Here is a 24,867-nt window from a genome sequence, read left to right on the forward strand (position 1 = left end):
AGCACTTTTGCAGTTTGGACATTGGAGACGGGAGCCTCTTATCTCCAAGCACACATACAGTCTTAATGAAGCCGATGTCCTCAACTTCACAAGCTTTAACATACCGACTTTACTGTGCGGTAATATAAGAACACGGCTGAGAAATATAGTATTTGGGATATAAATATTTTAAAGGGTTAATTTTTACATCGTAATAACTGCTTGTACAGCAGCGGTGTAGGTTTTTACACAAAGCCTACACCACTAAAACTTTAACATGCCATTAAACAGTGCTGCGTTAGTGATCATTAGGCCAGGCTTGTAAAAGTCAGAAAGAAACGAGAGACAAATGTTACACTACGTGTTGGGACTAAGAGGTCCCCGGTACACACTGTAATGCATTTTAGAACACACATGTAACGTCCTCTGAGCATCAGGCACGATTCTTTCAAAGTTGGTTTAACAGTAGAACTATTTTCACACAGTGAGGGGGAAACACAGGCCGACAAACTTTTCAGGCACCACGCTTTTTAACCACAGCTTACTCAAAGAGGTGTGTGTTCATAATTGTGTGTGAGATGGCGGGGAGGAGACAGAAAAGTGACTATGAGTCTGTGTTGGTGTCAGTGTGAGGGAGGGAAACTACCTGCGTGTCCGTATGCGAGCAGGATTACCTTGTTAATGCTACTAAATGTAGAGTGGTGGGCTTTGTTCAGGTAAGTGCATTGGAAGCAAATTAATTGGGTTAACATCTCTCGGCTGAGCGCATTTCGATCGATTCTCCATGATCAGCTCACTCTTTTTTTCTCAATCTCCCAGTTAACAGTGAATCTCTCTGTGAGACTTTCTAGGTTGTGTTTTTTATATATTCTCTCTCTCTCTCTCTCTCTCTCTCTCTCTCTCTCTCTCACTGTCCCTTCAGTCTCATTTCCCTTAGTTCCTTTACTGAAATTCTCTTTCAGCACATCCACAGGCGATACTAAACTACAGTGTCATACAGTGATTAATATGGTAAGATAGCCCATAGGAAATGAGTTTGGGATATAGAAGCAAAACAAAGGCGTGAATTGTAAAAAGAGTGAAGGACAGTAGAAAACAAATAAAGGACAAGTTAAAGAAAGAAAACACACAGAGACAGGGAAATAGGGGAAGAAAGAACAGAGACTATTGTTAATTTAACTGTATAACGTTTTCTTCAAATGATAACGGAAACAAAGCTGTAAGTGGAAAAGTGATAAAAGAGAACCGAACACAGAGGTACTGACACCATCTGTTATCCTAAGTGAGTGTGCGCTCAGCTAAGAGAAGCTAACCCAATTCATTTGCTGCCAGTGCACTTACCTAAACCCAACCCACTGTTCTACATTTCATTTACTGCAGGATGGCAACGCAATACTGCCCACTGAGCCCCTTTCACTCACTCTCACACACACACACACACGCATACCCACATGCACACGTGCACAAGCACGCACGCATTTTTCTTGCCAATTACGCCTGATGTAAGCGTTGCCCTATAGATCGCAGGCCATGTTAGGATGGTTGGTAGGGTTGAGATGCATTAGTCAAAATATATTTGGCCTTTGTGTGCGTGTGTGTGTGTGTGCGTGTGTGTGTGTGTGTGTGTGTGCAGTCTTATGGCTGTAAAATAATGAAATTACCTCCAGAGCCCTCTCAGTTAAACGAGCCGTACTCTGCCTTTAGCACCTAATGATTTTCTAATGTTTTTAATGCACTTTTTATTATACTGCTCAGATTAGAGAGAAAGAGAGAGACCTCTGACATATGATTACATTGAGACAGGGGAAAACTGGGAGCAGAGGGGGGCCAGAGAGAGAGAGACATAGAGAAAACAACAGCCAGACTAAGTGGCCTCTGATATAAGAACAGAGTGATGTGAAAGATAAATGCTGAGGTATTGGGCAGTGAGTTGAAGAGCACATGGAAAGAAAAAGCCCTGATGACAGTTACATGGCCTCATAGCTTAAGACATTAAAGGCTGACCCTGACTGAAAAATGAAATACCAGTAGAGCCAAGGACCAATAAATTTTTGCTGATATCCCACTTAATAAACTCTTTTTACTATAACAAGTAGTTTATTAAGAAAGAGCAAAAGCTTTGAGAACAGATGATGCTCTGTTAAAGAAGTACAGTATATCATTATGATGCCATTGTGCAATTTGAAAATTTCCATTTGAACATAAGTGACTGATATTATTTTCCTTATCTTCATTTTTTTACCCATGATAAAATATGGTTTATCGTAATTGCAGCGTACAGTGATTACAGCCTGCAAAAGACATGGGCACAGCCAATTCTTTGCCATTAACTTTGGCAGGTAGACACAGCTTGTGTGTGTTTGCTGGGGTGTGGTGCCAACGCAAATTTTGCCACACCTTAGGTCCGCCACGCGCGCACGCTCACACGCACGCACACAATTTGTATTGATTTCTTGCCTCTCTACATGATGTGTTTAACATCTCCTGTGAAGCACAGAGACACAGGGAAATGTGCATTAACACAGGGACCTCTCTTGGCTGTAATGAATTTATGTACTCACACAATCACACACACACACACATATATATATATATATATATATATATATATATATATATATATATTAAGTAAGGATGTACATTCGCAAAGAAAATGTACACATACCTCCATCCTCTGTGGTGACGTTAACTTCTGCCTTGGTTGTGTTATGTGCCCCGTTGGACACATGTAAAGACACCAGATATGTGGTACTGGGCCAAAGGTCACAAATAACTGTGGAGTTGATGTCAGGGGGTAGAGTCAAGACTTGACTTGACTGGAGAGACTCTAGTGTGAGAAAGAAAGATTCCACCGCTCCCTGCAGGTCCTGCAACGCTGAGAAAAGACATGAAGAAACCTTTCTGAATAAAGACCTGTGCTGGGAAGACCGTGTGTGTGTGTGTGAGTGTGTGTGTGTGTGTTTAAGACGGAGGGTGATCTTACAGGGTGGCGTCCAGTTGACCTGCACTGCAGTGTGATTGATAGCATGAGCAGACAGAGACGGAGGGTGGAGGGGAACCCCCGCCATGGTCACGGCAGCTACAGTCTCTCCCGAGGAGGAGCCCACATCATTGTGGACCACTAACTGGTACTCGTAACGGGTGAATCTGTTGAGATAAAATGATAAATGCTACTATAGACCAGCTCTTCTGCGAGTACTGCCTGAAACTGTAATCCATTGATTGACATAAAATAAAAAATTAAAATATAGAGTTTCTCTTTAAGTGGGATAAGTGGGATCTTAATTTCACTCATGTCTATCCCTAGTCCCTACATCATTCTGCGTTACTCTGTCTTTGCATCTAGTTCTGCTAATGTGGCGACTGCTGTTGAACAAGCACTATTTATTTTCCCATAAACAACAAAAGTGAAAAGTGCTGACATGTTGAAACGTTTGTCAGTTTACTTCTTGAATAAAGCCCAGTAGAGACGCAACCCCGAAAAGAGTACACCCAGAGCCTTTTAGCAAGCATAGAGGAAAAAATAAAAATCAGCTTCCACCAAGTGCCAAACTGAGATTAGGGGACGCTGTGTGAAAAACAATTTAATTCTTTGGGATATTTGCTTAATGTATCTTTGAGCGGTATTAAAAGATCGGCATCAGCAGCAGCTCGCCGATCAGCTCTGCACACACGGTTTGCTGCGGCGCCGGCGTTTGCTCTAGAGCTCATTTCAGTAATCTCACCTGCTTAGGCCTTTATCTTGGTAGAACAATTTGGTGCCGGAGTAAACATGGAGCCAGTGATGGAGATCTTCAGGGGGGGGAGGGGACGTGGCTGTAACTGTGGGGACCGTGGCGATGGCCAGCGGCTGGTGGGTTTTACGTCTGAGCAACTTGTATCTGAAGGGGAAATTTGAATAAAAGAACATGGGCGCACACGTGGTGTTTAGGAATGCATTAACACACAACGCATGTACAGCAATACAACAAATTGAGCACACAGACACACAACTGCACCCACAACGGAATATAGGCGTGCAGGCATTAGACACACACGCGCACACACACACACACACACAACTGACTCCTTTGCTTATCACTCATTTCCTCCTCTTCTGCTGTTTTTCATCAACTCTATTCTTATTCGTTCACTGTATCTCATCCTGCCTCCCTACTCCCCTCCCTCTGTTGTTTTTTTTTCTGCAGGGTTTGTGTTTTCCTCTCCCCACAGTGATGCTAATTTTTGCTGTAATCAGAAGAGAAGGGCTTAATGCTGCCTTTTAACCAACCCACTTAGACAAACACACAGAGCTGAGCAGAGCAGAACAGAGAGACGGGCTCATGCATTTTAATCGTCTGCCAGGAAAATGGACCTTTATTTTAGGCCTAATCACCGACGGAGTAGAACAGGACAGAACAAAACGGACCAGAATGTGCATTGGGACTGAGAGAACCGTGATTAAAAATGCACTGCACTCAGCTCATTGCCAGGGAATTTGTGTTAGCGGCTTGTTAACGTGTTACCACCGACTTTTTTTTCGAAGTTTTTCAGCAGCGATTGATCTTCTCGAGCTCGTCTCTTAATAATAACATGCTTTGAATTGCAGTCTGAGCTGTCTAGTTTCAAACTGTAGACTATAGTCAATTTAAAAAACCACAAGGTTAACTTAGACTTGGGTCAATATTTATTAGGTCCCTAATAATTAGTGTTGGATTTTAGTTGTGTATCTGCCTGTGTTGAGCTATTATGATTTTAAATTTCATGATTCATTATTATGATTTTTTACTTTTCTTACAACCTTTTCAAAACAGCTGATCTGCAGAGGAAAAAGCTGAAAGGATCATGTGGAAATTGCTGCTGTGTACAGGTACATGTTACAACAGAATACTAGAGCCACTTAGAGGGAAAAAAAACATCTGAGATTTGGAGGAATAAAGTTGTAAAATTACGAGAAAAAAAGTTGTAATATAACTAGAATAAAACCCATAACATCATGAGGAAAAAGGGTCATAAAATTACGAGATAAAGATGAGGTGAGATACTTTTCAATAATTACTGAAAGGTTTTAAATTCAATGCAGCAAAAGAAATGTTATTTTCAAACTGCATCACCAGGAACAGTAATGTGATTACAGTAAAGCATAACATGTTACTCCCAACACTGGCTGTATCTCCCTTTCTATTGGTGCGACTGGTTTGTCAGGCGATGTTGAATTCGGAATAAAAACAAAACTTGTCTGTGATGATCTTTAATGAACAGTAATGTGGAATGCCAATTCTATCTAAATGTGCTGTCTTAGGTAAAAAAACCCCACTGTTACCTGATGTTAGGTCCATTGGGCCTGCTCGGTGGCTGCCAGGAAATGGCTAGGAACGATTCACTCACTGCCACCGCTGACAGTGGTGCGAGGCCTTGAGGAGTTGCGGGCAGCGTGGTAGCTGGAGTAGGCAAGCTTTCTGTGCATCCTCCAACATGTCCACCACCCTCGGAACACGCCAACACAGTAATACTGTAGTTTGTGTATGGAATGAGGTCCGTCACTGTGATGGTGAGCTCAGATGCGTTGCCACTTTCATGGTTTACACGGGGTTCTGGGAGGCGGATCTCATAGCCACGAATTTCTCCATTAGGAATTAGAGGGGGAGACCATGTGACCTGAAACATAGGTGCGGTAGATTTGAGTTCTGGGTTGTACATTTGAAATACAGTATTCAGATGAATCAGGGTAGTACTGAAAAAAACTAAAGGCTTGGTTCACTTATTCCTTTCCTAAGAATTATCCAAAAGAAGTTATCTCATTGGTTGGCTGGTGTGTGTGTGTGTTTGTGTGTGTGTGTGTGTGTGTGTGTGTGTGTAAGTGTGTGTGTGTCAAAGATAACCTTACTTTGACTTGAGCAGAAGATTCCTTTTAAAACGGGACACACTGCACACACACATACACACACACACACACACACACGCGCATGTGCACAGACGCCATGCTAAAATAATGAAAGCAGCTGGTAATGGAATTGCTGCATGCAAAAACAAAAGCTTGCTGTTGTTGAGCACTGCATCTGATTTGGAAACAGTTCAGTCTGTCAGCATTTCAGAGTGAAGATGAAGGTAACTGGGACACACACACACACACACACACACACACACACACACACACACACACACACACACACACACACCTCTACATATTTGAATTACAGATGTATAAAATAAATGTTTTGTTTGTACAGCCACACAAACACACCCAGGCTCGGTGTACGCAAATTCAAAAACTTTGTGCACACACACACATACACACCTGTGTTTCCATTCTGTGTGCTCTAACACACGTATGGACACAAACTGTCATGTACATTAACTGATCAGTTAAGAGCTTGTAGAGACAAAGACTTTAGGTGATTAAGTGATCAATGTTGATGAGAGCATTATGAATGAACATCAAGAATAATTATTTCTCATGCAACCTTGATATTCATTTAACAAGTGACACTGTGAGGTGATACAAGACACACACACACACACACACACACACACACGGGCAGGGTCATGTTGAGTTAGGTAGCTCATTTCCCAAAGTGCGTGTTGGATGTGCTTTGTGGTGGAAGTCATTTACAGATTGAATAGCCTGATGTAATCTGTAGATGGTGAGGACGGTGGAGACCCTGGGCTGACACGGAGCACTGGGGCTAAGGCTAGTACACTATGAGTGTATGTGTGTGTGTTTAGATGTATATGAGTGAGAGAGACAGATGATAAAGTTAAGAGTGAAAGAGAATAGGTGTGTGTGTGTGTGTGTGTGTGTGTGTGTGTGTGTGTGTGTGTGTGTGTAAGGACGTGTTTCATGTGTGTGTGTGTCTTTGCGCATCTATGCTATTAGACTGAGAGAAAACTCAGAGGCACTGAGAGCATGCCAACCACTGTAGCTGACAATACAATTTTGCAATTTGCTCGCATAGGGATCAACGCAATTGCTAACATATTAAGGTAAATTCAGATCGTCATCCTGCAAACAAACTATGTGGATTTGGGATAAACTTCTGACAAATAAACAAAATAGGCTGAAAACAAATCCACCTTGACTGAGGCAGAATCCACAAAATATGAATAGAAAGCACTGGCACAGTTTCTGTAGCAAAAGCCTGTATGATGCTTAGAAGATTAGAAATCTAATCGTATCTGTGATCTCATTTTGCTTTAATGCATAGCTGTCTTTCTGATACCACAGTCTGATTCAAAACCTGCTTTCAACAATCAATGAACTGACCTTCATCTGTCACAGTACAAACCATTCCAGCCATAGTCCGAGATGCCATGCTAACATTTAAAAAGCTAATAGAAAAGAAAACGTTAACAGGGTAATGGTAAGAGAGAGTGAGTGAATACCTCCATAAGGAATAAGTTATATGCAACAAAGAGAAGAAAAGAAAAATAAACCATTTAGAGAAGGATGGAGACACTCAAAATCCTCTCTGTGTTGTCAAGGTCAACCGGTTACCAGGAAGCGGCTTGTCTGTCTCCAATTAGCAACAACCAGGAAGGAACACTTTCCGTCTTGGACCTATGACCCCTAAAGCTGTGCTGCAGCAGAGATGACAGGGGCAGTTTTGAAATGATGACAGGAATTAGCATTTTTCTGCAGTTAGCATTAGTGCAGGCCTGTGTGTGTGTGCGTGTGTGTGTGTGTGTGTGTGTGTGCGCGCATGCATGCATACAAAATTGTTTCAGGGGCTTGATGTGGGATTAGCCATCGCTGGAATTTAACTGTGGCCCCTCCTTCAAAATGGCCGACAGGAAGGAAGCTGCCTCAGACAGGGTCACAGCCCCGCCCATTTTCTGAAGGGGACCTTGAGTTGAGTGTTTTTCTTTCTCATTAAATCCCAAAAGAGAAAGACAGAAGAATCCGTGTGACATTGCTTTGTCTTTTCTACTCTACACTTCTGTCAAACCCTGAGTGACAGAAAAGATTCACACTCGAGTTGCATTGTATTTTTTGCATATTTTGTCTGTTTAAATAACTTTAACACTTTAGCTTAAGCTCCCTCTAAGAAACCATGTATCATTTAAATGAAACAGGCTGTATTGCAATTTACTCTGAGCAGCATGGCTGGCTTGGATTGCATGAGCTCTTCCAAGCCAAGCCAATGCATATTTACAATAAAAGAAAAAAAATCTGTTAAAAGTAGCCCTCACTTGAAATGAGTCTGGTCCCAAAACCTTTACTCTTGGTGGACTGAAACCAGCTGGCCGAGAAGGTCTGGTGGTGATGCTGACCCAGGGTCCTGCAAGGTTTGAAACAATTGTGGTTAAATATCCTACTGTGAAACGGCAAAGGCTGAAAGCATTAATTTCTAACTGTCACAAATTCCATTACACATATTGGCCAGATGAATTTGATTTCAGTTAATGCCTTCGTGAAGGCCTTACCCGTGGTGTTGCCAGCCTGGTTATGGAGCACAAGTCGATACTGGTAGCTGGTCCAGGGACTCAGAGCTGATGAAGTATCCAGGAAGGAAAGAGGTGGAGACTCTGGTAGGAGATGGCCCACTGTGGAGACTTGTTTGGTCCCAGTGACTCTACGCTCAATCAGCCATCTATCCCCATCACAAGATATAGTAGAAAATAAAAAGACAATTGCAAATATGAGAGCACAAAAAAAGGATTGAATTGTACAGTATTTGAGATTTTCTCACCGATCCAGTGGCCCATTGCTCCGCTCAGGTGCACCCCAGGACAAGAGCACAGAGGTTGGGGTGTCAGAGTAGAGGTGAGGTGCAGGAACTCCTTCAGGAGGAGCTGGTAGGGTACGAAAACGCTGTGACATCCCAGACAAGGAACAACCCACACTGGTGCAGGCTTCCACCTAGATATTGGAGAACAGTTTTGAAACATCACAATGCGATACGTTTCTAATGTTCGAATTATAATCTATCTTTCGATGAGTTCTTATTCTGACACCTTACAATGCAATGATTATTTTTCATGACCATAATGGGAGCTTATTATTCAAATGTCAAGAAAAACATCTAGGGCTGGTTGCACCAACAGGGCTTAAGCCTGCTCTTAAGATAGGTTGATCATAACTGGTTGGTCTTAATAAAGACTAAGCTTAGTAAAGACCAGTTGGTGCAACTGGCCATTATAAAGCTATAGTCTACGATGACGCAAATGTTATGTACCTGAAGGCCGTAGGTGTGGTATGGCAGCAGATCAAGGACAGTGTAGCTGGTGGTGTTCCCTGGAACAGTGACTGACTGAGGGAATGAACTTAAATCTGAAGCTGCACTAAGGGGACTGGAGATGGGGTTGCGGAAGGGATCTCGTATTGTAAAATGTTCAGTGTTGGAGTTGGTTGCATTGTAGTCCGGGCTATGCAGTAAAAGGACGGGGCCTTGGCTTGTATTGCTTTCACGAGAAGATTTAAAATGGTTGTCTTCTGCAAGAACAGGCCTCAAGCTAGAAAAGGGCTTGGGGACGACGTTGGGTCTAGCGCCTTGGATTGAGCTTGAGTTGCTATTAATGTCTGTGTTGAAAGTAGACATGGATATGTTGCTTGAGTCAGGGGAGGTAAGACTGGATGTTGGCCTGAGGCTTTGACCTGTGTTGAGGTACGCAACCTCAGTGCTGGGCAATAGGTTGGAGTTGAGAGTTGTGCTGGTGCTGGAGACTGAGCTGGGTTTGGAATCTAAAGGAGATATAGAGCTGGGCCAAAGATAGAGGGTGTAATTGTTGATAATGCCATTTGTTTGTGAGGGAGGAACCCAGGTAACTGTTACACTTCGAGGATGAAAGCCTGATACAGTTGGGCTGTCCACTGGTCCTGGGCCTGCAGAGAAAGGGGGATGATGAAGAGACAGGCAGAGGAGAAGACAAAAGAAATAGATAAACATACTCTTTTTTGCGTGTGCTTATAAAAAGAATAAGAAATAAAAGTGAGGAGAGGGGATTTGTTCAAAAGAATCATTTGACAAGTAACATCAAGAATGACATCAGAAGGACAAAGAGTGATTTTGCCATCCCTATGAAAGGGATTAACATGGAAAGTCTCTTTCTCAATTTCTCCCCGAGCAACTCAAGATTGTATTTATGGATTTATGCAGCACTTGTGACTGCTTGAATGTGAGTCTGCTCCTCCTTCAACCGGGAATTCAGGAGGTGATGTGTAGGCCAGTCTGGGCTGCTGGGAAAATTACATCGTAATGTCGCACAGGCTTTGGATGTGTGACATGGACACACACTATTAGAATTCCAAATTTTAGTAATCAGCAGGGTTTATTTAAATTATAAACTCAATAACTTTGGTTTATATAAATACCTGGAACCCTTAAAAACATTTATCTGACAATACGTATGTCATGAGAACAAACTGAGAGCAAAAAGTATTTGTGCTGCTTGCAAAACTTCTTTTTGGAGAACGTGAGCCTCAGAGAAATAGTAGTTTTTGATTTGGTTTCCCTGTTCATCGCCTGGTTGTGCATTCACCTCTAATGTCCAGAACACAAAATTATCCCAACCACTATCAGAGGTACACAGGCAGACAGAGATCCACATTGGAAGGCCACAGGCACACACACATGTCACATTACTTCCACATGTTCATGCACAGATAGGAACCTACACAGGACTAGTCAGAGGGACATTTCACTGCATGGCAGCTCATTTGAAGGTAATGCCCCCTCCCACACACCTCCCCTGCCATTCACATCCCACTGTACTGCTCTGTAATGGACACACACAGATGCATGTCATGTCCGTATACATAGACAGATTTTTTTTTAACCTGCACACTCTCAAACCCACACCAACAGCAGTGCAGTATAGCGGTAATGGTGCTGTGTGAAGGGCAAGCAGATCAAGGTGACTGAGCGGACCGAGGGAGCGTGCTGCGTCGCTAAGTGCTACCGCTAACCGCTAACGGCTTTCCCAGATGGCGGCGTGCATGCGCGTGCAAGGGAGAGACAGAAAGAACACTAGAGTGTGCGTGCATGACTGTTTGACAGATGAAGCGTAAGCGCATGGATATATGTCTGTCAGTGTGCATGCACACGAGACAATAGTTTGCTAAAACCAGGGATGAGCATCTGCACCACTGAGGCCCATGAGATGCATATCTCAATGCACTGCCCACAGTCCAAAACATGATACAAGTGAAGCCAAGTAAAACGATATGATTCACCCCATTCAATTCAACACAGTTCACGCAATATAAATGCACAATCAAACGAAGACAAAAATCCGCAGTAAAGACACAAACTAATATGGCAGCCAGTCTCGCGCACACACACACACACACACACACACACACACACACACACACACACACACGCACACACACACACGCACACACACACACGCACACACACATACACATAAAAAACAATGTATAATTGTGATGTAAAGCTTGGCTGACTTTAAAGATCAAAAATGGCTCCACCACCAACACATCAGTCCTTCCATCTGTCTGTCCGTCTCTCTTCATCTCTCCGACTCTTTCTTTCCCTCTTCCTCACCACCCCTCTCCTTTCTTCTCTCTCTCTCTTTTTTGTGCATTGTGTCGCTTGTCTCTCTCTCTCTCTTTCACCCCCTTCTCTCTGCGGGCTCCCTGCTAAATAAACAATGCAGAGAGTTGACCTTTTGGGTTAACAGGTTTTTATGCCAGCTCTACTCAGCACTCACACTGATTCAATTACCACCAAAGGTCCACTGAACCCCACGAATAACCAAGGAGCCTGTCTCCCTGTCTGTCTCGGTGCATGTCCGCCGGCCTCTCTCCGCGCCTCGCTGCATGCTCATTCATCTCAGCGCAGGGTTGGTGTTGTCGCTCTACATGTTTGTCTAATTAGACCTTCTGCATCCGCTTTACTATTTGACAATATTCTCTCCTGCCTTCCTGGTCTGGTCACAATGTCGGTCCATTATCTAACAACCGACGCACACAGATACATGTGTACGGCGCACAGAGAGATAGACGGATAGAAAAGTCCTAAATTGCAAATTATTTCACTACCAAACACAACCCAGTCACCTTGATCCAGCCCCCATCAACCCTACCCAAATAACCCCCTCATTCCCTCGCCCCGCCCTTCCCCCATCCCCCCACTCCCTCTAAGTGTTGAGTGTTATTTAGGCTTTACTGGCGCGTGTAAAATTCTGCAATTTGAAGGGCTGTTAAGTTTTTCAATTGAAATTTTCATTTAAGATGCAGGTGATGCTTTTTTCCTTTTTTTTTTTTTTCTGACGCTTTACTGCTCTCTGGACAGGAGGGAAGGTGCGTGGAGGGAATGTGTACCAACCACTTTCTCTCTGGTCTCCTGACTCCTTATCTGTCGTTACCTGTTCCTCCTGCTCACCTCTTCTATTTTCCCATCTCCCATCCTTCTCTTTCTGAAGTGCTCATCTATTCCCTTGTCTCCCACTCCCTTTTACCTTTCCTCTCTCCCCTGCCTCTTCCACCTCTTTATTCCCGATGCCCCCCCCCCCCCCTCTCCACACCTCCCACCCTCACTCCTCCTCTCGCCAGTAAAACACAGTAGCAGAAGGCTAAAACAGGAGTGCAGGGCCGCCAAGCTTTAAATCACATTTATAAGGATTTGGTTAGCATAGTAATAACACAATCAACTGACAAGGGCTGGGAAAGGGGGAGGAAGGAGTGTGTGTGTGTTTGTGAATATGCATGTGTACTTGTGGGTGTATACATGTTATGCAGTGTCGTGTACTTATTCTTGTGTATGTATGTGTAGGTCAGGGTCCATCTGTGTATATTTAAGTGTGTAAATCTGTGTGTATCCATGCGATGAGAAGAGGAAGGGTATTATTTTTAGACTCACAACGGGTCTAGTGTGTGCTAGTGTGTGTTTGTGGCATTGTGTGTGTGTGTGGGTGACTGGGCTTTTGAAGGTGAGTCGAGGCTCCTAGAAGTCATAATGAGGACAAGTGCTGAGCTTTACTGTTATCAAGATGCTTATGACACGGTGTCAAAACGTGACAAGCAATACGGTGAGAATTTACATTGCATTTCGTATCTTTACTTTTTCTGCGGATGACTTAATGTCATTGCTGCTACAGAAGACACCAAAGGGGCAATGAGAAAGAGGATGATATACAGTATGACCAAGGTTATGAACTTGATTTGTATCCAGAGCATCATGAGTATGTGAAATGTGCATTAGCCTTTAAGTAACTACAACCAGCACGATACCTTTGAAATGTCAATCATTCAAAATTTCCAATATCCTTTTCAGACACAGACTACTTGGAGTGATTTATTGAATTCCAGGTAACTCTCTGATGGCCCGTGCATTACAGAAAGCAAACAACAAGTTGCATATGACTTTTAAAATACAATGTGGAAATATGTATGAAATTATCCAAATTTGTGGCAAAGTATTTGGTTTAGTAAAGACCTCAAGTAAAGAAACTCTGCATATTTCCCAGTTGGTTCTCACAGTATATCCAAAAGAAAAAGAATCAAAAAGAAACTGTAAATACATGTTATCTATTCATATACAAAGGAACAGTGGGATTATGTTCACTTTACTTCAACATTTCCTTTGGAGAGCTAAGTGAACAGAATACTAGGAAATAAGGTGGAGTATTATTTTATTAATGCAGTCACTCATTCATTAAATAACATGAATTCTTTGTGTTCTGTCATTACTTCCAACCTCATTTCTGTCCCACTTTTCTCCTTTCTTTCCATTTCCTTCTTCTTTCTCACTCTCTGATTTAATTTCAATTTGGTAAAACATCATTTTTCAATACTCTCGCTCTCACACATGCACATGCACACACGCGCACACACACACACACAGACACACACACACACACACACACACGCACACACACTTTGTTGGATGGCTTTGCTAAGATCATTTTGTCAAAACAGTGCTTTATTCATTCATACTCTCTACACTTACACACATACATGTACCTTTCTCACAGAACACACACACGCACACACACACACACACACACACACACACACACACACACACACACACACACACACACACACACACACACACACACACACACACACACACACACACACACACACACACACACACACACACACACACACACATACATACATACATACATACACACACACACACACACACACACACACACACACACACACACCCTTAGATCACTTAGGTTGTGTGAACATGGGAGAAGACAGAGGAAAGGGAGCTGTCCAACACGACTAGAGTTTATGTTCACAGGAGCTGTCTGTCTGTTCTTCAGCGGCAGGAATTCATAGGGACCAAATTACATTAAAAAGATGGATATAAAACTTTAATGGAATGATAAAAAGGAAAGAAGGAAGCCTGGGTCTCTTTTTCTCTGTTCTGTCATTAGCCCTCTATTTTCCTCTTTTCCTCTTTTTTCCCCCTCAATTCCTTATTTTACCTTTTTATTCTCTCCATTTTCATATTCTCACCATAGGAATACAAAAATAGAGAAAGAAAGAAAAAGTACGAGAATGAAGGAGAATGAAAGCGGTATGAGAGAAAAAGGTGCAAGACGGAAGAAAGAAAAAAAGGATACAAAAATGCTCCAAGAAACAGAGATTGGTCTCAAGGAATAAAAAGAGAATAAATGCTTGGATTCATATTGTTAATGGAGGTTCATGTTAACATACAGTATAGTAAAGTGGGAATCTTGCAATGGTACAGCTCATACAAATCGAAAAAGGACCACAACACTATAAAAAATGAGCTTGGACATTGAGACCCACAGTGCCTCTCACTTGAAAATATGCATGACTATGTGAGTGAGTAACAGCGCATGGATTTATGTTTATTCAAAGATTTTCTGTGCCCTTGTTTGTGACTGTGCACTCTTCATGTGTGACTGCCGCCTAAACTCAAACAACAACGATTACATCACAACTGTTGTCCTCGCTACACATGAAATCACACTGAATGAAATGTGAAAGTGCTTGCTGAGGTTTGTCATTTTTTGTAGAGTGTGAGAGAGCAGATTTGGCGGAAAATGCAGCCTTTTTCCGTCACTGCCAAAATGACAAGAGGGTGGCTTTATAGCGACAAATTACACATCAGTGTTAGGAAAATCCAATCTGGCTCCAATACATTGAGCTTTCTCCCATCATGGGTTTAAATCCCCTCTTATTATAAGATTCCATACCTATCATGTATTGTATTATCAAGCTAAAAGATTTTCTTTAATGCATACTTCAAAATGATTGGACATTTTGACTTTTTAACAGTGATGTATGTCCATGAACAGATGTTAAAATTCAACTGTGAAATGAGACATTACATTATTAGTAAGCTGTGAATATCACATAAACAGCCTGTGTCAACTGGGTACAGGTTAAGTAGCATCCCAGTGCCTTGTGTTTTTGTATTTTAAAGATAAAGGATTATTATGCTGTATCTTGTATTTCTCGACTTTTTCAACTCCAACCCTACCAATAAGTATAAAAAGGAAAGAAGGCGCTTTTTCTTCTTACACCTGTACTTAAACCGTCACGTCAGCCTGCGCTTTGGGGTACGAGTTTGTCTGCACGAAACTTCATCACTGTGTGTTATTGCTTGTGAGCATGAGGAGGTGTGTGATTGATAAGGAGGACAAGGAGGTGTGTGTGTATGACACATGTTCTCAGTGTGTGTGTGTGTGTGTGTGTGTGTGTGAGTGAGTTTATGCGGGAGTCTGAGAGGGGCAGAGAGAGGGATGGTGGTTTGAACGATGGGGCAGAGTGTGATCGAATGGACACATCTACAGTCCACACACACACACACACACACACACACACACACACACACACACTCACAAGCACACACTCACACATACACACACACACACACACACACACACACACACACACACACACACACACACACATGCGCAAACACAGAGGGAGAAAGAGGGGTGCATGTTTTTACTCTCACATAGACACAAGAATACACAAAAATGAAAACACTAATATTGTCCACCTTATCTATACTTTGCGTACATGGAAAAATGTGTTAGAAAAGTCCAGTCTGTTTGAGATAGTGTATGTCTGTGTGTGTGTGCGTGTGTGTGTGTGTGCGTGTGCATGTGTTTGCTTAAGGGAATTCAATTCTGCATAGCAAAGAGAAAAGCACAGGGCCATAATTTAATGCATCCTAAATGCAGATGTGTGAGTATGAATAGGTGTGTGCTTGCGTCTGTGTGTGCAACTGCACTTGTGTTCATGTGAATGTGCATGGATTCGCACAGCGCGCACGCACGGGTACGTACACAGTTCCGTGTGTGTGTACATGCGCATGTATTCAGTGTATGCAAATCTCAGCTGCTTAATGATAATGTATGTGATAATAGCGTGGTACTAATTAATTTATAACTTTGCACCGAGGAGGCTGTTCCAGTGGCTAATATGATTCTATTACAGCAATTAGCCCACAATGACACTGGCTAGGTCACTCACACACACAGACACACACCTTACAGTATGCTAATGTCTGTCACTGTTTCACCGGATGTTGCTCGCGCCCATGTTTCCACCACCGTCTTCATTTTTAACGTGTCGTCGCTGTCTCTCTCCCCTTTTGTCTTGATCACGTTGACCACCTCCATTTACATTAGGAAATGAATGCTCTCGTATAAAATAAAACCATTGAGACTAAGGAATAAAAGAAAATTGGACTGCTTTTCACACCCCTGGCCATATGTTTCATGCGTGAATCTATTGTTTAGCTCATCACCTACAATCAGGGAATTCGTCAGACACCTTGAGTTTAACTTTGACTCAGCAGCACTGACAGCCAACTGATGGCAGAGGCCAACGTGCAACCAGCTGCTGCCAGACACCTGCCAGCCAGTCACTTGCAAATCTCGGCTGGACTTCTGACGTGAGCGCCCGGGCAGCACAATTCAATATGAAAAAGCCACTGCCAACAGGTAGCCCACAGAACAGCAGTGCTGAGTGTTTCTCTGACGCAATAACACGTTTGTTTATGACCATCACAAGAATAACCAAAGTCTGTGTTTTTAATTCATTCTTTTCTTTAATTTCTTTTGCATTGTTTCTAGAACTGATATGTATAGCTGCATGCATCTCTGAGTAATAATCATGTCAAATGTGTACATGTGCACGTGTGTGTTTGAGTGCAGTATATGAACTTACTGTCCTCTGCAGTGTGCAGTGTTGCCCAGGGCCCGGCTGTCTGCCCATGTGCGTGTGAGACCACCACTCTAAACAGGTACTGCGTGTACGGCGTCAGGTCCTCTACGTGGTAGGAAAAGGTGTCTGTTGCATTTTCCAGAAGCCTAAGTGCGGATGGACCCAAACATATACATGACACTCATTTAGTTCTGGTCAAAATGTGAACAGTGTAGCCAGCCAGTGTAGTCAACCTCTGCTGGCCATTCTTCAAAATACATATTTTACGCACTTGACTGTACGTATGTACGTGACTACGTACATTTTCGAACGTGGTTCGTTCGTATAACATCTCATAAAGTAAAAGTTCTTTGCGAGTTCTATCTAAATTTAGCCTTATTTTATGCCTGATAGTACGTGTCAGAACACGTGTCAAGAGATGCATTTCATACGAACACTAAACAGTGACTATCTTGACAATATGTACAGCATTTTCATAGCTTTTTAATCATATCATAACTAATCCCGTACCATATATTCATTCAAAGGAATCTGGGACAAAGTAAAAGAATATTGTCATAAATGAGGGACCGTTGACCATTTAGCATCAGATAGATAGAAGGGATGAATGAATGAATAAATCAGAGAACAATGAGATTTCCATAGCAGAGGAGGAGGAGGGCATGGCTGTCTGATATATAATACATGTAGCTAGTCATTTATTTATTACCACAGAATGAGAGCCTCCTCTTCTTGGATTAAATTGCAATTTGTTGTCAGGAAGCATGTAATGAATACATATCAGATGCACACCCTCTCTGCCTTTTTATTCTATCACATTTTTTCCACGTCCCTCTGCCCTGTGTCAATTTTTTTTTGACTCTGCCCTCGTCTCTCCGGCTCATTCCCTCTCTGTTTTCCTGATGGTCTGTCATGTTGATGTGACAAATTCAGCTGTGCTGTATAATGTAGCCCTTTGCATGTATATGCGGACGCATACGCGTATGTTCACCTTTTTAGGGGGAAATCTACATGATATGTATCTGAGAGGGCTGTGCCTGTCATACGCTTATTGCTATTTTATTATCACATCTCTGTCTCCGACCACTTTCATATGCTGTAGACAACTTTGTGCCAACTTGGACACTTGTTTATCTAATGTGTGTGTGTGTGTGTGTGTGTGTGCATTCAGTGCTCTCACTCTCACCTTATCACTGGCCTCTGTGGGGATGTCCTCATTTGCAGGCTGTAGCGGAGCGGGCCTGGTGCATTGGAGTGAGCTGGAGGATACCAGGATACATTCAGACTGGCTGTAGATGCATGTGCCAACCTCGGAGGTAGCAACCCATCTGGGGCTAGAATGAGAGAGACAGAGCGAGGATGGTGAATGGGAGACGAAGGGATGGAGGTGGTGAAGAGGAGTCAAAGGGTTTGAATGAGGACAGGCATGGGGTAAAAAACACATATGACAACAAGAATAAATAAATTAATATTGTAAAATATGTCAATTTTATGTTGACTGTTAATGTCCTTGTTCAACCTTAAAGACCTCCATCTAGGAATGGCTCTGCTTAGAGTTGAGTATAAAGACGAGGAAGGAAAGACAATTGGAGGAAGAGGAAACAGGAGTGGGTAGAAATGACAGAATGAAGGGAAAGAGAGTTAAAAAAAATACTGTTTAAAGAGAATGCCACAAAGAGCAGTTCGATTTAGTGACTATTTCAAATCTGCAGCCTGTAGTAGCCCCTTGCACATACACATAGAATTATGAGCAGTGCCCCTAATTTCCAACTGAACGTGATAGCTTATATTGCTAGTGTTGGAAAATGAGTGAAACACCTTATGTGCTCTTAACAGACACAGATGAGATGCTAGGAAAGAGAGGATAAGAAAGAGATAAAGACAACAAACACAAGGAGAAAATGAGAGTGACCGTAGTGTTGTCTGTGTAATAAGAGCAGGCCCTCTGATGTACAAAGTGACCCTTCAATCAAATACACGAGCCTCTTTCCAATACCAGACTGATTGCTGACATCTTAAAGATGACACACACACACACACACACACACACACACTCGGAATAATATCAAAATCATCTGATTCAGTGCTAGAATTGTCATCTGCATAATCCATATTTATACTCTTTTTTAAAAAACATGATACACATCATAAACCATTTGTTTTCACAGCGAAAAAGGATTCAATTAAGTATTGGGTCAATAAGATGAATTTGTATTTGAATTTTAGCTTCAAAATAAATCTTTTTTATAACCTCCCTAGTTTCTACTTTTTAATAAAAAAGACGCTACAGTAGATCAGTGGGTCTTTCCCTGAGCGCGTGTGTGTGTGTGTGTTTCAGAAAGAAAGTATCTGTTAGTGTATGTTATTATTGCAACACACATTGAAGTCTGCCTCTCTGACACACACACACACACACACACACTCACACACACACAAACTGTTGGTGAGCCTGTGTCTCCCTCATGCTGTGTTAGCAGGTACAATATCAGAAGTGTCACTAATCGTTTTAAACTATGCACTTTTATGTTCACTTCTCTCTCTCTGCTCTCCTCCTCCTCTGCTCTTCTGTCTCTCGCTCGCCTATCTTCTCTCTGTTCTTTCATAGAACAAGGACGCATCAAGACAGTTTGCCTTAAAGAAGTCTAAAGAGATGCCAGAGGCACAGAGGTAGAAAGAGAGATAGAAAGAGAGGAAACGTCTGGTATTTAAAATTTATACTTCCTTATGCCTTTGTTTTGAACTTGAACAGTAGAACTTTCCAAAGTCTGTCTTTTGTTGTTCTCCGACTAAGACACGGTTGGGGCGTGTGTGTGCATGTGTATAATTTTCAACATATTTGGCAAAACGTGTGCTTGTAGGTGTGTGTGTGTGTGTGTGTGTGTGTGTGTGTGTGTGTGTGTGTGTGTGTTGTAAATGCCTGGTTATCATTATCTGCTGTCTTCAGCTTTGACAATTCTCAGTATGCACAATTAACTTCAATTCCACACGATGTGCGCACATGTGCACACACACACAAACAAGCACTGTACAAATTAAGGCTGCAACAAACGTTATTATTTTCATTAACGATTAAGAGAAATACTCCATGTCATGTTGGCTGTACAATACATGTTGGAGGGGTCAGGCACTAAAAGGTCAAACTGAAACCTTCCTCCAACTGGACAAATGTACCAGTGGGTGAGATGTCAAGATGACTGCTACACAACAAATCAGTTCCATGCATTTGCAAAAAGGTTGCTATTACTTATTGATTAAAAGGGTGAAATATCACTTTGTCATATATCATATCAGTATGTTTTCAGATATGAACTGCCCAAATGTCCCAAAAAATTGCGTCCAGAGTTTGCAGTTCACATATGAAGAGCGCAGCAGGAGATTGCCTGAGTCAGACGCGCTCACAATAGCAGGAACATTTCCAGAACATTCGCAACGTAAGCGGACATTTGCGTTCTCACATACGGCCCCTCCGGAGAAGTTCATTACAATGTCCAGACCACAGTGCATGTCTGAAAGCAGCCATATAGATTTATATGAAAACTGTGTGCATGATTAGATTTCTAGTGAAATTCCATCTTGTAACATGAACCCTGGTGGTGGAGGAGAAGACCCTTACTGTGTCTGTGTTTCTGCCCTGGGTGTGCGTACCTGCTGGAGGCGTGGTGACACTGAGGGGCAGGCTCTCAACACAACCTTGTGTGTTACATCCTCTGATCCACAAGCTGTAGTTGGTGTATGGCTGTAGGTCAGTCACAGACAACCAGCTGCCAACTGCTGTGCTTCCATCTAACCTTCCATCTCCATCTGAAAGACAAGAGAGAGACACACAAAGACAGCCATGTGAGGTCTAAGGCCAAGCCAGCTCTCTATGTCTAGCCAGAAGGAAAGCAGTATTGTCTTACACAGATTACTCTCACGCCACCCTTATTTATTAGAGTCTTCACAGCGATGGCAGAAAAGCGATTCAAAACAGATACGTAGAGCAAGAGAGGGAAAAGCAGGAGGAATGAGTGAGACTTCAAGAGAGGGGAATACTGACTGAGATCAACTGAGAGTGATCAAAGGAGGGAGGCCTCCATATTGAGGTTATGCAAGGATAGTCAAAGAAAAAGGATCAGAAAATTACACCATGTAAGCCTATCCAGAATATTCAGATGGACACACACACACACACACACACACACACACTCTCTCTCTCACACACACGTTCACAAACACATCAGTTTTGTGTGAATTGATGAAGGCAGTGTATCAAAGAAACAAGGGGTTATGGGTAACTAGAGCGAGACACCACCTCTCTCTTTCTTCCACACCTCTTCTCTCCACTCATTTCAATCTCTTTTCCTCTGTGAGGTGCAGATCAAAGTCTCTGACTGTGTGTGTGTGTGTGTGTGTGTGTGTGGGTGGGTGTGTGATAGAGGGAGAGAGAGAGAGAGAGAGAGAGAGAGAGAGGAGAGGCTTGTGAATATGCATAAGTTAAAGGATGAGTGTGTTCTGCTGATTTCTCATCCTGTTAAATTCTTCCACCATTTCTTCCTCCATGTCCAGTTCTCCTCATCTGTTCTCTCTCTCTGTTCACTTCCCTGTCTGACTTTCTGCCTCAGGCCTCAGTTGGTGAGGAGCGTTTGTGTGTGTCTTTATCAATGTTATACTATTCTACTCATCTCCGTGTTACATCCACTGGTCATTTTACACCTGCACACCTGAACATTATAATGTAATCCGAAACAACATCTGCCCATGAATTATTTTAAAAAGCTCATAATGGTTCAGTTTTGTTGTCATGGTGAGTCAGATGTTTCTTCTGTTTCGTTCCCCCCCGATTACTTTCTTGTTCATTGTGATCTGAACTTTGAAAGATTTGTTGGACAATGGATGCTGTTTCAGGCGTAGTGAATGAATATGTTATAAATGCAATCAAAAAGAAGAAGAAAAACAGAACCAGAATACGATACTCTAAATTGTGTAGCTGGTGTTTTTGTGTGTAGCCAGCAAGCCTGACTGTTTGTGGTACCTATGCTTTTGTAGTACAGTGTGTAGTTGAGGTTCCCATTTGGTCTGGGAGGGGCTGTCCAGCGGGCTCGGACTGATTGAGAGCTCTGATTGGTCAGTTCCAGCAGTATAGGGCCTTCTGGGGCCATCTCTAAAGTACGCATCTCCACCTGATTCAGAGAAAAAAAGGGAAGACACAACAAGCTCAAGTGTTCTGATGCACAGAGGAACAGCATGATCACATACAATCATGTAATTAAATCTTCGCCCGCTTAGAGAGGGTCAATACATCACAGAGTGGATTACTTGTGTTGTTAAATCATAACACTTCAACCAGTTTTTAGTTTGAAATAAAAACCAATACACATCTGCCCATCATATACTTTTTAAATCCTTTTAGTTTCTTCTCTCTCTTCCTCTCTCCTGCCATATTTCTCTCATTTTTTCCCTCAATCCACTCGCCGTTCTCTTCCTTTCTTTCCACCAATTATTCCACTCTCTTCTTCGGTCTCATTTCCCCCTGTCCCACTCTCCTCCGCTGCCCTTCACATCCTCACTTTCCAGCTCATCTCTCGCTTTGCTCTGACCATTTACTCTGTCCTCATCATCTCACTTTTATCCCTGACCTCCCTCCTTCTCCGACTCCTTTCTTCTCCTTCTCCCATCCATCCTGCCATCCCCTCCTCTTCATCCTGTCCCTCCAGCCTCCCCTTCCCACCTCCCTCTCTGCTGTGTCAGCTGATCCTGCGGCGTTCGACTGACTATGGCGTCCGTATTGGAAAAATGCCCCAAAATATGGCCTGTCGTCAGAGACGTCGTTGAACATGGAGTGGCATTTCCTACCAAATGTCACTGTCGTCACGCCAACCCTCGTTATTGAGCTGAGCGAATCGATCACCTTTATGATACCCAGTGACACACACGGACAGACACGAGCGAATGCACAACACTGTAAATGCTTTTTGAGTAGGCAGTCACACAGGCTTACCTGTTTTTGTGTCTCACAATGTATGTTGCAGTTCAATCTAATCACAAATACATGAATTACTGGGTTTAGATGTGAGCGATTCACTGACCATTGGTCCCTTGCCGCAGCCCTGTGCAGTACAGGCCTGCAGCCTGAGTAAGTGTCGGCTCCAGGGAGGGAGATCCTCCACCACAAAGAACCTCTGGGAAGAACTGGAGTTTACAATGAGAACTCCATCCAGCCAGACACCAAAGCTGGTTATAATGCCTGTCAAAAGAACACGTGATTATGACATGTATGTAATACAGAAGAAGGTCCTGTTTTCATGGCACATTGAGCCAGACATCTTAGCCGAGCTACTAATGACAGGAGCTTACCCTGAGTTATTGTCAACAGTGTTAAATGTTAATTGTTTTAAAGGAAGTTTGCTGTACATGGGAAACGTATAGTATCTGTAATGTATCTGCAAAGTCTCTTCATGTAAACATAATCAGCTAAAGTAATTACCTGCACTGACACACTGCCATCACTTTATCATTCAAAACACGACACCAAAGCCTAAATAAAGCAAAACATTTCTATATGACTAAAAACTGTCCACACCTGACTAATTACTTATGAAAAATTAATATTTGTTTCTTTCACATTTGTTTTCCAAGATATCCACATTTTCTTTTCCTGATGATTTTCATGCCCCGTCTGCCTGACGCTCACACACACACGGTAGGACCGTTTCCAGACTTTAAGGAATCCTGATCACAAATCATATGTTGGGATGCTGTATGGGTCACTGGATTACAACGCAAATGTTAACTGACTATTGGGTTCCATGTGTCCTAGTGTGATCTTATTTTGAAAAGAGCACTGAAATGTAACCATGGGCATTACAAGGATAAAGGCCTTCAGAAGGACACACATGTGCGCGGACACACACACACACACACACACACACAGACAGAAATGTGGGTGCAAATAAGTATGCACCCTCAAACTCATCCACACAGATGGACACTTCACACGTACATACAAAGATATACGCACGTTAAGATGGGAACTCATGCATGTCCACAGACACACACACACACACACACACGCACACACAGACGCACAATAATTGCATTACATTACATCCACCTAATAAAAAAAATGTAACAGTACGGTGCCAAATGTGCTTTTCCTTAATAAAAATGCATACAGTGGGCTCAAAAGATCAGTGCTAAGAGCTAAGAGTCTATTCTGCTTTAATCATGTGTGGGTTTTATTATTGCTCAATACAGATATACACACCTATCAGGGAAATGAAGACACAAAAACCCCACAGATGCCAACTACATCTGGGAAGCTCTTAATGTGGCCAATCACATGCGTGTGAGAGTGTGTGTGTCTGTGAGTGTGGATGTCTGTATGTGCTTGTGTGTGTGTGAATAAGCCCATATCAGTATAGGTTGTAATAAAGACAGGTTGGGAAATGAAGCAGCGAATGCATAACAGGCTTATTTCCCCTCTTTGTCTGCGTGTTGCCCCGACCTAATCCCCGAGAGGATTATCCCCCACAAATCCCTGCGGAATTGGGGAGAAGGGGGGCAAGAGAGAGGGGGAGAGGGAGGAAATAACACAGAATTTCACTTCTCTGGAACCCATCACCATCGTCGTCGCCATTGTTGCCGTCCATTTATGAAAAAAGGAGTAAATGGAAAAAAAGGCACTGAGCCCTTCTCCCTTCTTTAAGCAAAAATTAAAGCTTTTTAAGCATGAGATAATCGAGTAATCATGATTAAGTGTCTCCCTTGTTATAAATTTCTGTCATCAGATGAGAAAAGCT

At 42.6% G+C, this 24,867-nt stretch overlaps 1 protein-coding gene across 2 annotated transcripts in view; it reads right to left on the bottom strand.

The window, feature by feature from the left end:
* The window catches only part of ush2a (Usher syndrome 2A (autosomal recessive, mild)), a 176,120-nt gene that overhangs the window by 69,783 nt on the left and 81,470 nt on the right, over positions 1-24,867 (bottom strand). For both annotated transcript variants that reach the window (XM_047331396.1, XM_035627624.2), the window contains 13 exons: positions 23,155-23,312; positions 22,101-22,248; positions 20,735-20,890; positions 18,276-18,423; positions 17,093-17,235; positions 9,135-9,781; positions 8,649-8,818; positions 8,383-8,549; positions 8,149-8,237; positions 5,282-5,616; positions 3,705-3,860; positions 2,963-3,126; positions 2,645-2,854 (listed from right to left, as the gene is read on the bottom strand). In XM_047331396.1, the coding sequence (XP_047187352.1) occupies positions 2,645-2,854; positions 2,963-3,126; positions 3,705-3,860; positions 5,282-5,616; positions 8,149-8,237; positions 8,383-8,549; positions 8,649-8,818; positions 9,135-9,781; positions 17,093-17,235; positions 18,276-18,423; positions 20,735-20,890; positions 22,101-22,248; positions 23,155-23,312 (2,691 nt within the window). The remainder of the gene's footprint in view (positions 1-2,644; positions 2,855-2,962; positions 3,127-3,704; positions 3,861-5,281; positions 5,617-8,148; positions 8,238-8,382; positions 8,550-8,648; positions 8,819-9,134; positions 9,782-17,092; positions 17,236-18,275; positions 18,424-20,734; positions 20,891-22,100; positions 22,249-23,154; positions 23,313-24,867) is intronic.

The sequence above is a fragment of the Scophthalmus maximus genome, chromosome 4 (genome assembly GCF_022379125.1).
Source record: "Scophthalmus maximus strain ysfricsl-2021 chromosome 4, ASM2237912v1, whole genome shotgun sequence".
Taxonomy (NCBI): Eukaryota; Metazoa; Chordata; class Actinopteri; order Pleuronectiformes; family Scophthalmidae; genus Scophthalmus; species Scophthalmus maximus.